Source organism: Mirounga leonina, unplaced genomic scaffold (genome assembly GCF_011800145.1).
Source record: "Mirounga leonina isolate KUSES-001 unplaced genomic scaffold, KU_Mleo_1.0 Mir_109, whole genome shotgun sequence".
Lineage (NCBI taxonomy): Eukaryota > Metazoa > Chordata > Mammalia > Carnivora > Phocidae > Mirounga > Mirounga leonina.
In genome coordinates, this window is record NW_023270244.1 from 2,768,301 (window position 1) to 2,783,359 (window position 15,059).

General features: G+C 44.1%; 1 protein-coding gene across 8 annotated transcripts in view; it reads right to left on the bottom strand.

Annotated features, from left to right (window-relative positions):
• Positions 1-8,448: 8,448 nt before the first annotated feature.
• The window catches only part of LOC118020006 (rho-related BTB domain-containing protein 1), a 104,799-nt gene continuing 98,188 nt past the window's right edge, over positions 8,449-15,059 (bottom strand). For all 8 annotated transcript variants that reach the window (XM_035019837.1, XM_035019827.1, XM_035019845.1 and 5 more), the window contains 3 exons: positions 13,888-13,976; positions 11,201-11,306; positions 8,449-10,655 (listed from right to left, as the gene is read on the bottom strand). In XM_035019837.1, the coding sequence (XP_034875728.1) occupies positions 10,486-10,655; positions 11,201-11,306; positions 13,888-13,976 (365 nt within the window). In that variant the 3' untranslated portion in view covers positions 8,449-10,485. The remainder of the gene's footprint in view (positions 10,656-11,200; positions 11,307-13,887; positions 13,977-15,059) is intronic.

Genomic DNA, 15,059 nt, shown 5'->3' on the forward strand with positions numbered 1-15,059 from the left:
TTGTCTCTCTCTCTCACTTTTTCCCCTTTGCTTGTTTTTGTCTGGTTCTTAAATTTCACATATGGTATTTGTCTTTCTCCAACTGACTTACTTCGCTTAGCATAATACTCTCTAGCTCCACCCACGTCATCGCAAATGGCAAGATTTCATTCTTTTTGATGGCTGAGTAATATTCCATTGCGTACAATACAGTATTATTAATGCTAGTCACCATGCTGTACACAGCATCCCCAGGACTTACTTATTTTATAGCCGGAAGTTTGTATCTGTTGACCACCTTCACCCATTTTACCCTAAAATGTTGTTATTGATTATTTTCTATCCTCTTCTTTTTTCCTTCATAGCATTTATCTGGTAAAAATACATGTTTGTTGGTTTCCACTGCAGGCCTCCCACAGAGGAATGTAGGGATATTGGTACTTAGACAATTTATTAGATCTGTGCAATAAATGTTTGTGGAATAAATAAGGCTTGATGATTACTACTAGTTCATTCTCCCAGAGTCATGTCAGACACTGGTAAGCAGCCCCAGCACTCTCTGCCCTGGAGCCTGGATTGTGCCTCAGAATACGTCACAGCACAATCATTCATTTTACTGATCTGAATTAGCAGATGACATTAAGCCTATTTTCTATACCTGATCTATAGCATTAATTTTGACATGTTCATTTATTATTTTATTGTTGTTATTTGGGCGTGTCCAACCAGACACTAGATACTCTCTGGGGCCATAGAGTGAGTCACATACTATTTTTAGCACATAGTAGTTCAAAAAGTCCTAGATTAATTGGAATGATTTGTAATAATCATCAGATCAACCCTTTACCAAGGTAGGAGGAAGACTAAATCAGCATATGATCCATGAGGCTTCCCAAGATAAGAGATAAATACTTTGCACCATAGCAGTACAAGAATTTTGAAGACTGAATGAAAGGAAGATACTTCCCCACAAGTATGATAGATGAAAAAGTCAGTTCTGATGCCAGAGATTTGGGGTTACAAGGTATTCAATATGAACCTTTGTAGGACTTGAAAAGTCGACTTTTTCACCTAACCCACCACAAAGCATCCAGACCTTCATTTGCATCATCTGCTTGCTTTTGGTATGATGTGGGACAAATGGAATTTATACAGGGCCAGGCCTAGAAGCAGGGATCAGGCTTGGGGTAAGTGAGAAGGGGGGTGGAAAAGTGACAGCTGGAATGCATTCCTTCAGACTTGAAGATCAAAGGGACCCTGTTTACAGATTTTGCTGGGAATGGGTGATCTGTTTTAGGAGAAATGAGATCTGGAATAATCATCAACCTGGAAGGCCCTGACTTTCTGGGTGGATTTTGGGTCAAGACATTCTCAATAGAAGCATGTTTTCATGGCTGTCATCTGAGGGCCTCACTCATGCCAAGTGTTTTTAAGACAGGAGAGATATGTCCTAATTGGTTATGAATGCAATCATTTTTGCTTCAGGACATGCATAAGAACATCCTCATTGAAACTGAGGATGAATACCATTTTTTTGGAAAGAGCTAGTTTCAACAAAAATCACCATCACACATAGAGACATCATCCACTTCTGTTACCAATACATCTGTCCATCAGAAACAACCCAAACTATGAACAGAAAACAAAAGGGTAAAAAAAAAAAAAGAAAACAAAAAGGTATGCCAATGGGATGAGCTCAGATATTTACCCCTCCCATACATCCACCCCGGTAAGTTGTAAGAAGATATATGGATCAATAAAACCATTTTCTTCCCCGCAGAATGTTGGAATAAAACCAGAACAACGATCCAGGGGGAGACACTGCCCTATGGCTGCAGCAGGAAGGGTTGCCTAGCATGTGGGCATTTGGAGGAATGCTCTGTTAAACTTCGGAGTCAGGTCTAGATGCCAATGGTTAGGCTGTAGGTGACGACTTTACCTCAGGTCCTATGGTAGGCTCAATAAAAATCAGGCAGTGAATGCCATGAAAATCAAGCAGTTCATATTGATATAAAAATTGTAAAAGTCTACCTTAAATCTCTAGTCTGTGATCATTTCTCCTGGACTGAATCTTTGGAGGTGGGGAGTAGAGAAGATCGTGATATCGAGGGAGAATCAGAATTGCCATCCTGAGCCTTTTCCAGAATTGCTGGAGTCTATAAATGCTGTGTGGCAGATATTTGTTTAGGTTCAAGTAAATAATTATTAAATTTGTTTTGCACAATGTAGGGAAAATCAATGATGTCCTTTCAAATAAGTTCTTGTGTACATTTTGGGGAGGATGATTACGTTTGAGATTCTCTAATTTTGGCAAGCTAATCCAGATGGATTTATCTACTGGTGGTCTTCAAAATGATTTCAGTAGCTTTCTGACACAGAAGAAAGAGGATGCAAAGCTTTTCATCCATATTTACTCCCCAGCATATGAAACTTCCATCAGTGTGCCCATTAAATTGTCCAAATGGTTTTCCAGAATTTCAACATAGAGGTTGGCGGGCAGATGAGTCTATTCTCCTCCCCGATGCCCTTGAGTCCTTCTTACTTTTCTGAGTGTCCCTCCACGACTTCTGTGTTCTTCTACTTACCTTTAACCACCCACACCTGTGACTCTCATGGGAGGATTTCCTGCAGGCTTCTGGAGCTACATCCCTCAGTTCTCCAATGGCTGATAGCCTTAAATTGCCAGGGGTTTATACTTACCCCCTGCCTCTCCCTTGCCCAGGGCACTTAGCCTGGGACCACCATTGAAGGACTAAGGAAGCCAACCCTGAGGGGTAGTTTATACTCCAAGCATGCCTTAGGATCAGGCTAAGGGTGGGACTACCTGAAATTGTCCCTGCTTGGCTTTGTAGCTTCCTCCTTCCTTCTTTTCTCTTGTTGGTCTCACCTAAGGGCACTTCCTAAGTGAATCACTTGAATGTGAATCTTCATCTCAGGGTCTGCTTCTGGGGAACGCATTACCGTCCCCATAAGGTAATGTGAGAATTAAATGAGACAAATGTATGTAAAGCACTTATCATAGTGGTTGGCCATAATATATATACAAAAATGTGAATTATTATTATTATGGCTCTCACAGCAGTTTTTTGGACTCTGGTGGATTGGTGCCAAGGCTTGGAACATCAATTCAAGTGATGGCATTATGATGAAACACTTGAAGAAGATTGAAAGAGCATGTGAAAGGGTATCCTAACACACCAAGGCCTCACCACCCAGGCTGTCTACACAAATGTAAGCAAAATGAGAGCAAGGGTAACTAGCAGTACAGAATTTGCTGGGGAGATAGTCCAAATTATTATTATTATCATTAAAGATTGCTAAGCCCATTTCTCTAAGAGTTGAAAATGTCAAATATTTGGCCATTAACTATGACTACTTATTTTTAAAGAAATCTCTGCAATCTGTAGAGTAAAAGGCTATTTTTGCAGTGGTGACAGTGAAGTCCCCACATCCCAGTGGGGGCAGGGCTGGGGGAGAAATCACAGTGGTTTGAACACTCTCCATCTGATGAATTAAGAGGTGTTGCTCTTGATTTACCACCCACGGTGGGGAAACTAGGAAAAAGGGAAGTTTCATATTCAAGTCGATAGATTCCAGAGAATTCAAGTCATAAAGAATCTGAAAGTCTCCCGGAACAGTTTGAACAATCTATCGAATTTGTACTGGCACATTACTCTTTCTTTAGGCTTCATGTGACATAAAATTAGAAGGCAACCTTCAGTGCGCATGCAAGCTCACTAGGGATTCTTTAAAGGCAGAACATCGGGAATGTTGGTGTTCAAAGGGCTCTTGAGAAGCCATCTTGTCTCCTTGCCCTTCATGAGGGTCACGTGACACGAAATGCCAGAGCAAGAGGGGACTGATGATCTCATCCCAGTAGGCAACAACTTCCACCATCGGGAGAGCCTTGTAAAGCCCCTCAGGTGGCAGGGAGTTAAGCCCCAGTTTCTCTTCTGATGGGCCAGAGGACAGACAGCCAGGCTCTGCGCTGGGTCAGAACCTTTTCATTTTTTGAGTCCTGATTTCTCTAGAATCGTATCAACTGAGTGCAGGGAAGGATTTTCATCACTCGGTCCACTCACCAATGAGTTCCCATACATGTCCATCAGCTCAGAGGCTTTGATTCCATCTATCTGGAGTGAGCCCTAGAATCTTTTTTTTTTTAGATCTCGACCCCAGGGTGTGTGCAAGGGGGTTCGTGGGCAGTGCCAAGGAGTGAGAAGTGACTAGTGTCTCATCAGCAGTGGGAGTGGAGATGAGATGTGGATGCAGCCCCAGGAAGCACAGGACTGGATGCACAGGGTTCTGGGGCTACAGTGTGCAGATCAATGAAATGTATTATGTAATGATCACATGCCTGAAACACCACTGTATACAAGGATAGCCACACATGTAAAGACATATATTGAACATGTTCTGGGACTGGATATTATGGAAGAAGGAGGGACTGAAGCTGATAATGCTTAAGCCCTCAGGGGCCTTGAGGAGCCTGGTTAACTAGAAATCTTCGCATCCAAAAATAAGGAAAAAAAAAGTGACTGGGAGGAATGAAAAAGAAAGTGTTCCAAATGAATCAATCAGAGGCTCAGCCAAGTTTGGCCTTGGGGTGGTGCCGCTCTTATTCCATAGAGATGGGGTGCCCCACGGAGGGGGAAGCCTCTGGAAGAGTGCCGCACCCTCGTCTGTGCCCCCACCACCTGCCTTTTCACTCCAGCTTCTTTTTTTCTTTCACTTTCCCATGGCTCTTATTTTTAAATTTTTGTTTGTTTTATTCTTATTTTCTAGTTTTTAAATCACTGTCATGAAGCATTAAGCCGCAAGGTGGGCACTTGTTTTAAGAGGAATGAGGAAAAGCCCACATTGTTCTATGCTGTAACACACAGTGTTATCCTCTCTCAGATTTCTTACCTCGATGGTCACAGGTTCATATACCGAGTGCTTACTATACGCCAGGCGCTATGCCAAGTGTTTTACTTAAATCGTCTCATTTAATCTGCACCAAAAACTCAGTGCAAGCCATTCCTGTGTTTTAGATGACCAAAGCTTAGAGAGGTTGTGGATCTTTTCACACAAAAGTTAAGCTTAACAACAACAACAAAAATTTAAGCTGAACAGCCCCTGGGTAAATATCCACTCTAACTGGAACTACCATGAATCATCAAATCAAAGGGATGTTTCTTTTTATTAATTTGGGAGGGAATAAAAAAAGATGCCCCAACTTTGGTTGTGTCAACCTTAAAAATAAAATAGCCAGTGATTTTATTAGCAAAATGAGTTTATTCAGGAATAGCAGAGTTGCAGTTCAGCACATGCAAGCTATGAGGAACCATAGGAAGTCGGAAGAGACCAAGGAAAGGTCATCTTTTATTAGGTTTTAGGAGGAAATTGAAGAGCGTTGTTTTATTTGTTCATTTATTAAAAGATTTATTTATTTTGGGGGAGAGAGAGAGAGGGCACACAAGTGGGAGGGGCAGAGGGAGAAGGAGAGAGAATCTCAAGTAGACTCCGCACTGAGCACAGAGCCCAACTTAGGGCTTGATCTCATGACCCTGAGATCAGGACCTGAGCTAAAACCAAGAGTGGGATGCTCAACCAACTGCGTCACCCAGGTGTCCCTGAAGAGCTTTGTTTTAAACAACAATTCACTGGAGAAGAACATGAATTTAAGGTTGTGGTGGTTTCTCATTGGCTACAAGTGGGAGGTTAGTGCATTGTTGCTGGGGCAGAGAGGGATCTTCCTTGTTTTTCTTAAAAGGGGGAGATGAAATTCCTATGTTAAAAATGTCCTTCTGTCAAGATAATTCTTTCTGTTGTTTATGGAGGCTGCACCCCCTGCCTCCCTGATTCCATTTTATTTTTTATTTTTATTTATTTTTATTTTTTATTATTAGTTTCAGAGGTAGTGTTCAGTGATTCATCAGTTGCATACAGCACCCAGTGCTCATTCCATCAAGTGCCTTCCTTAATGTCTATCACCCAGTTAACCCCATCCCCCCACCCTTTCCCCTCCATCATTCCTCAGTTTGTTTCCTATGGTTAAGAGTCTCTTGTCTCTTATAGTTTGTCTCCCTCTCTGATTACGTCTTGTTTTATTTTTCCCTCCCTTTCTCTATGCTCCTCTGTTTTGTTTCTTAAATTCCACATATGAGTGAAATCATGTAATTGTCTTTCGCTGATTGACTTATTTCACTTAGCATAATACCCTCTAGTTCCATCCATGTCATTGCAAATGGCAAGACTTCATTTTTTTTTGATGGCTGAGTAATATTCCATTGTGTATACATATGTGTGTGTGTGTGTGTGTGTGTATCACATCTTCTTTATCCATTCATCCCAACTCCATTTTAAATGAGGTTTCCTTTATTTATTTTCACAGTGGGTGTCCAAGCAGAGAGAAGTGAATCAAGTTCTTTCCTCATTGATTGCCTGAAGAATCGAACAGTTCTGGTCTTTGCGATTGAGAATGTATTCAGACTCAAAGAATTCAAATACTCCTTCCATGGGGCCACATTTGGGTACCCCTCATTACATCTGCATTTTGCTGGATATCGAGTGACCAAGATGTTGTATTCCTAGAAATTTTAGTAAGCAACAGGAGTGATGGCTGACAAGTCACTTCATGTCTCTCACCATTGTTTCTACCACTTTCATGTCTGTGTTTCCACCCAAGAGTTACTGCTCCTAAATTATTTCCATATTTTGTACACTATAGTCTAATGATATCTAACTGGTGAGGCACCTGCACAGAAGCCCAGAGAAAAAACATGCATCTGCGTTGCTTAAGTGAAAACACCCCATTTAAAGGTGCTATCGGCACGAGAGAATTTTCAAATCCAGCCAGAGAGAATCAGCACAGCTTTTCCAGAAGCGTTGCCTTTCCAGGTCACAGTGCCTTTTCCTGCTGCATACATCACCTGCCCTTTTTTTTTTTTTTTAACGTAGGCTCCACGCTGGGAGCCCGATGTGGGGCTTGAACTCATGACCTTGAGGTCAAGACCTGAGCCAAAATCAAGAGTTGGACACTTAACTAACTGAGCCACCTAGGGGCCCCTACATTGCCTGCCTTCTAATTGGAAATTTAAGAGAGCAAAGTCTTCCTCTGAAAATAAATTAAGTCATGAGAGATGGAGTTATGTCAGAACTTAGCCTTTGGAAGAAAGAGACGACATCTGTATCTCAGAATGCTTAGTGCAACCTCTATAGCTTTCGTCAGTCATCTTTCTGGTTTTTTTCTTTCTTTTTTTAAGTTGTCCTTAGCTTCCCCCCCCCCCCCCTCTTTGTTGCACTGCTTCTTCCTTACTTACACACAATCTAACCCAAACACATTCTCCTTGGCTAACTTTTAACTCTGTATTTTTTATGCACTGGTCACATTCTATTAGAAAAGAGGAGCTATTGCTACTTGTCCACTTGTATCCAATTAGGGTATTTGATTAAAGAAATACCCAATTTAAGAAAAAGCCTGGTAAATCTTTAGTTTGCAGAAGAGCATTCATTTCCGAAATGCTGCGCTCATAAAATAAGTTTCCAAACTCAGGATTCATTTCATTTTTTCCTCTGACTAGTAGAAGTGAATGTCACAGTGATGAAATTCAACTGATATACCATACAATGGAAGCAAGTGTGAAAAAATTTCTTAGAAACATTGGAGTCTTGTTTTTGAGTGTCCATAAAGAAAATACTTGAGTTACCTTGAAACCAGTAGGATTTAAGGTTCCTATAATGCCAGTGCAGGGTTATTGAAATCTTTGATGATTTGCCAGGCATTGCTCTGGGAGAAATTTAGACCAGTGCTTGCTACAGGTAAGACTCCACCGGTATGCATTATGTAAGCGGTGCCATGATCTGGACCACCCACCTCTGAAAGGTGTGGGAAGGTGTTGGAAATCTCACGGTCTTTTCTCTGCAGTTATTTTGTATAGTTGTCAACCCCGTTCCATGGAGTTATAGGGAATATGCCACTCAGAGGAGTGCCCAGGTGAGATCTGCTTGGAGACCCTTCTTCCCCCTGAGTTCGGGTAAACAGTATGCTACCTAGAAGTTCAGAAATTGCAGATTTTCCCAAAATCCTTCTTAGATCTGCTTCTAAAGAAAAGGTTGACTTCATGAGCCCACGATGCAACCTTTCACTTCATTGCTGGCAGAATTGTCCAAAACCAAGATTATAAGAAGTTCTTTAGGCTACAGACACCATTTCTGTTTTTTCCAATGTTCTACCATATGTAGTGACATAACTGTATTATCCAAGAGCAAAAAGCCAGATCCCTCCTGTATATGGTGGCACTGGAAACTCTGCTGGCCGAACCGAAAACAGAGATGACAGTCATTGAAGCTGCCTTGTTATGGAAGCATACATAGCCCCCATGACCCAGCACCTTTACGGTTTTGTTAGTTTTCAGAAAAAGCTATTTAAGTCACACACATGATATTTTGGTAGTCCTTAAAAAAAAAAAAAAAAAAAAGGAGGCATTTTATAGCTAAACAATTTTATTGGCTTTTTGTGAAATAAAAAACACGAAACAAACCACCATGGTTAAAGGCCATAATCAGCATCAACCAAATGAACCAGCCACTTGGTTACAGTAGCTGATAACAAACACTAGTGGATATTATTGCTTATACCCCAGGTTCATTTATATGTCCATTATGTTTTGGCAAGATTACAATCACATGGGAACTTTGGTTGTATAAATTCAACTCTGACCACTCACTAAAAACTCAACTTCTACCATTTTATGATGGGATATATGTCAATTCTTCCTGAGTCTTGACATTTATCCTCTCATTTTGTCTCCTTTCTCCTTCTGCTAATGATTTACAACCCTATTGACCAAAACTTAAAGTAGATGCATTTACAACCATCCATTTCTACTCTACTGCCCTCTCCTTTGTCATGAGAGGGTGAGGCATTCCTGGGCCTCTCCAAACTCTTGGATCTGGTGTGTATCCACCGCCAGTAATAAATGTCCATCTGTAATCTGGGTAGATTTTCAAATGCATATGGTTGTCAACATTGGGGTTTGGACTCAACTGTCTCTTTTCCAACTTCCGAAAGCTAGGAAAAAAAATCAACAGCCTTTAGCATCAGTAAGTTGACCTCCCGACAAAATAAGCCCCCGCTGCCACCATGCCACATCCCACGGCAGGTATGGCGCTGGGGCCTTAAAATGCTCCGTATGAGTGCTGTAACATTTTAATGTACAGAGAAGCAAGGACTGACTGCCTCTCCAAAGCTCCCCTGCTCAATACCTTCTGTTTTAACACTGAAAACTCAGAATGACAAAGGGTCAGGACTAACTCACAATAGCACCATTTCCTAGACTCTTGGAATAAGATTCCTGTCTGCGTTGGAGAATGCAGGGACCCCAGACGACCCAGCCTCCAGCTTTGCACCTTCACAGGCCCTGCTGACCTTCAGCAGGGGTGGGCGGTCTGCCTCAGCCTACTCCTACAGCGGCCTGAATTTTCCCTGGGAAGAGTTAAAAATGCGTGTCTTACAAAGTGAAGTTGGCTGCAGGTGAGAGACCTGAGGAAGCCTGTTTCCGTGGGTGAGATGTGACGAGCCTGCAGATGATGGGACAAAGGCTGGGGATCCCTTCCCTTGCCCATCTCAGTTCAAGTCTTTGAAGAATCTGCACGCAGAAGCATGGCAAGATCGAGGAACACGGAGAGACACAAACCCTCACACAGCCACCCAAACACCAATGCTCTTACGGTATCTCTTGGGTTCAGGTCCAGCGGTGGGTTTGCCCTGGATAATGCTGGGATTGAATAAGCCCTTCTAATGATTATAAAGATTATCCTTTTGAATCTGGACATTTTAAACAACAGAAGACTTGGTATCACTGTATTTTACATGGCACATATAACCATATAATTACTAGCATTTACACGGCAAATATTGTAAATACACATTCTTGGAGTTGACTTGGTAATTATACCACTGTTATTCGGCAGAACAAAGATTAAACACTCTCTAACTTGCACTTGGGGGAATTTCGTTCCAACCCTGTACTTCACAACCAAAGGATAACCCTCTAATTATGCAATAATGCCTGGTGGTCATGTGGGCCAAGAGCATCACAGGGCGACTTCATGGTTAATTTGTGGCCTGTAAAATAAAGTAATACATAGTATTTTCATTTCAACAAAATACAAGAGACCATATAAAAATATTTTCTAATTTGGGACTTTGAAACATGAAAGCTGGATTTTTTTTTTCCTTGGTATAAAAAGAAACAAAGTAACGGACTAAAGTTTATTAAGCCTTCTAACAAAAAATATACATATAAGTTTAAGGAATGCAGTGAGCATCAACTTCCCTTTTTTGTCCAGGCTCATTGATGGGGAGCTTGTGCTTTGATCCCGACAAAGATAAATGCACAACAGTGGAGGAAGATCAGTGCCTGAAACCTGAACTACGACTTATCTCTAATAATAAGACTAATTTTACAGTAGTGCTTTTAAAAGTGGTGTGTCAGATGACTGATTTTTGTCTCTTCCCCCTCAGGCAACTGCTGGAGACGAATTCCAGAAGCACCACTTTCGTCTTGAGTGATGTTTATTTAGTGCAATATCTTCCTTCTCACGTTCCCTTTTCACACGCTGGTAGTGGTCTTCTTCCTTCAGATACCACACAGGGGGCCAGCGGTGCCGCTCAAAGTATTCCTGGTTGTCTGGTGAAGGAAAGGTGCAGATGATGAGACCCGCTGTGTTTGTCGAGAGCTTCTGTATTCTAGGTTCTGTGCCCCGTGCTTCTCGTATATGCTCCCTTCTACATCCTCCCAACAACCCGGTGTGTGGGGATTAGGGATCAGGGGTACGACCATTTGCAGACTGGGACACTCAGGTTTCGAGAGTTAGAATCACTTGCCTGAAGCAGCTGGGCACGGAGAACCTGAACCCAGGACCACTTGGTTTCCGAGCGGAAGCCTGCTCCTCGGCATGCCTCCCTAGACAAGGGTGAGCCCACCCCCTCCGCATGCTCTGCGGCAGGGAACCCCGGATCCCGCTCCACGCAAATCTCCCAAGCATGAAGTCCTTCAAAGAGGATTCCTGCTCCACAATTCCTTGCGTCGTGTCACGGGCATGTGACCACCAGCCAATCACAAGGACTTCCCCCGGAGCTGCCTGGGGCCTGTACACCTGCTCAAGGGCACAGAGGGTCCACGCTGCAGTCAGAGCCTGTGAGAACCGGACTGATGGGAACCTGTGTTCTCACCTGCGGATTTCGATTTGATCTCCTTGCGGAACTTGGAACACACGCTGTTGTAGTTGGTGCAGATGTGGTGCAAACACCAGGCGGCCAACTGGTGGGCGTTGTGGAACTACAGGGAAGTGACCAAAAAGGGGGTCAGACTCTACTTTCTAAAGTGGGGCCACAGAGAAATCGTCAGCCACCGTAGGGGTGACAGAGATGATAAAGGGCCCGCGTGACTGATTCGGCAAACCTCTTGTTTTGACTACAGTGTTTTGACTTTGGCTATGGTGCCAACGCCAGCCCAATATAGCGCTTGGCATACCCCTTCCTTACCCCTGTGACAGGTGCACCAAAAATAATCACCGTATCAGATCAGGAGCTGAAAGCACCCCTCTCCACCCAGCCTCCCCTGCCACTGGCCCGCTAGTGACTCATGACTGTGGCCTCTGGAAGGTGCCAGCCAGCAGCAAAGCAGCAACACGGACTCTGGTTAAGGAAGCCTCAGCCACGGAGCACTCCGTGTCGCAGGTCAGAGCTCGCCTTGCTGGGGCCAAAGATCTGAAAAAGGAGACTGAGGAATGTGTACCTGTCCTTTGGTTACATAAGAAGAGCGGGTGGTGTGGGCAGGGTGGCAGGGACCCGACACTCCACAACGACTCCTTTCTGAGCAGATGCTCGGGGGGAGGGAGCAGCTGAGGTAGCTGTGACCAAAACAGACTTGGTGCTCAAAATGCCACAGTCACCTCCCCATTCCTCCCCAAGTTTGGCAAGTCTCCCCCACCCCACACTTTGTCCGTGTCCTTGGCTATCCATTCAGTTTGTGGGTCTTGAGGTTTCTTTGATCAGGCGAAACCCTGAAACCCTACAGGGTGCTCACTCGGGGGCCCACATCTCTGCCATGAACGAAAGGCCCATATAAAAGCTGATGTCCCCAGAAAATAACTCAAGAAACTCTGAGAGTTGCAAACCCAACATTATAGACCATTTTTGCTGGTGCTTCCAACTTCTCTTGAGATCAGATTTCTTTCTGAAAGTAAGACTCGGGCACCGGTGAGCTGGAGTTGGCTTGGATCTGCCCAAGAGCGTCAACGGTGCACATTTCTTCCCTACTCTGAGGTCAGCAATTTCACGTTGTTAAAATTGGTCAGGCGGAGGTGTTTATATCCTGGACGTTGGAAAATGCAACAGATCGGGTGCCACCTGTCCACATGCTGATGGTTAAATAAACCCAGCATGCCACGAGGCAAGGGTCTCGTGAATGAGCTATGGTACAGGAGGCTCCAGCCTAAACTCTTCCTGCCGAGGCTCGTCAGGGCGGGGACCCAGAGCAAAGAGACACAACTGCAAATCACTATATCAAGTAGACTGGCCCTACATGCAATGCTGGGTCATTACATTTTTCTCCAGGAGGAGTACTTACTGGAGAGAGCACAAGTCATAAACTGTGCCCCGGACCTGGTTCGAGAGACCTCAAACTCCAAGTATGGACAACCCATTTTGATGGGACCTTGCTGAGCCTACTGCAACAGATGCCTGTTCTGGGTTTTCACTGTAACCTCTGTGAGGCTGTTTTTCATGCTGGATTTTAATAATGTGGGCTTCTGTCTATTTCTCTGTCTATGATTGCCCCGAGGGCAGAGAATCTGCCATTTATATCCATGTGTCCTTTTGTCTGGGGCAGTGCCCGATGTGTGTGGAGAAAACCACAAATACTCGTTGCGTAAGTCCAAACCAGGAGGCTGCTGTGAAGTCTGATTCTGCCTTTTCCCCTTTTGAATGCAAACCGTTCCTGTGCAACTTGACCTGCTACTTGCCTCCCTCCTCTCCCTGAAACCACCTCCTCTCCCTTGATTGAGAAAGAGCCATTCAAATCACCTGACCTAAGGCTTAGTAAACCTCGGCCCTAACAGAGAGGGAACAGAAAACGGAACCCAATGGGCTGAAGAAAGGACCGAAGAATGTCTTCTTCATTCCCTCAGAATGAAACTCAGTGTCAGTAAACTCAGTGTCAGTCAGTCTATGCCAGGGACGAAGCATCCCACACGTGCAACAGGGTTCTACTCTTCACTGCTCGTTCTTGAACATTCTCTCCCACTTGATTCTCAAAATAATCTGTAAGGTTGATAGGATGTGAATTATCATCCCCATTCATTACGGATAAGGAAACAGAGGCAGAGTTTAGGTTTGTGCCTTGAGTAAGTCATTCGGGACAAAGCTGAAGCCGGATCTCGGGGCCTCTCTGGAAGAGTGCAAGTGTGTACAGGGATTATGGAATCACAATATTGCTATTAACAAATACTGATTCTGGAAAACCCCAGGAAAGCTGCAGTGAGAGGTGGGGCATTACAGGGCTTCATGGAGTTCTAGAAACCGTCTGATCTTGGCCAATATGTGTCCAAGAATTCAAACAAGGAGAGACAGAACCTTCCCCTATCATGCCCCAAATTGTTCTCCCACATGTGAAGCTGGTGCCTCGGGGGACAATAGGGCTGGCGTGGGGTAGGGTCCGTGTTGTTTTCTCAAACGAAGCCCAGCAGGGGGAATGGTGCATGAAACGTGAAACTCTCAGATCTTCTCAGTGTACACAGGGCCCTCTGTGACTCAGTGGTGACATCTTTATTTAGACAGATGCAACAGCGGAATGTTTGATCAGCATTAAATGAACTGGTTGAACACACTTAAAAGGTGAAAGGCAAATTGTTACAAACCTGGGCCAATTCCAAATACGAGAGCACTTCCCCGTCAATGCCCACACCACTCATCGCGGCCTTGGTCAGCTCCTGGACAGCATACTGCTCTGGGGAAGAGAGAGAACGGGAGTAAGTTGAACCATGCCCTTGCAAGCCAGACATCTCACTTAGAGAGTCTGGTCCGGGACCACCTAAGAGGAAAGGAATATGGGACACAGCTCTGGCAGTCATCCGAACTGAACTCAGGGCCCACTGTGATGGTTGGTCTTCCAGCATGGGGAGTTCTGGTCTCTGGCCATTGCACCAATGACTCTGGGACACTTGTTTGCACTTCTGAAATAGCTGGAGTCCTCCAGACCTTCACTGTCCAGTATGGTGACTACTGGCCACGTGAGCCGACTGAAACTTAAATTGAAATGAAATAAAATTAAAAATTCACACCCTCAGCCACACTAGTCACACCAAAGTGCTCAACAGCTACACATGTATTGGGCAACACAGACACAGGACATTTCCATCACTGCAGACAGTTCTATTGGATAGTGCTGCTCTGGATAGTCCAGTGCCTTCCTAGAATCCTCTAGACTCTCTAGTATCTTCCTGTTTGACAGCTTCCCCGCTCATATCACTCCAATTCTCAATAATCTCTGAAAGTGGAAGGACTGAGTAACAGGAATGAATCCATATGGGGAATTAAAAATGTGAATGCAGATGTCTTTCTCAACAGCTGCAGATGGGTAACATATTGTTCAGCTGTTAGATTCTAACGACTGGGGGGGAACCTTCAACTGGAAGTTAACAAGAATCTAGCTGGGAGAGCCAATTCTTCCTGGGAGCTGTGCCCAGGGCTTCTAAGTTGAATCTAAATTGTGATTCTGAGATGGAGTGGTCTCCTGCCTCTGTTCGGGCTGTCCCCTGCCTTTGGGACTGATGCGTGTGGTACAATCTAGGCCCACACTCCTAGCTCCCTGAGGTCGAGGTACTCTTTTCATCTCCAGCATTGCGTCTGTTCTTCTAATCCAGTAAACTGTCCCAACCCTGCTTACCCTCTGTTCTATGCACTTGGTAGTCAACATGCCTCCATGTGGTCAATACGATATCTAGATGGGGATGGTTTCTTTGGCACAATCTTCATCAGTTGGATGGACAAAGAACTATTTGGAATTACATTTTCCAAAGAAGTCATCAGG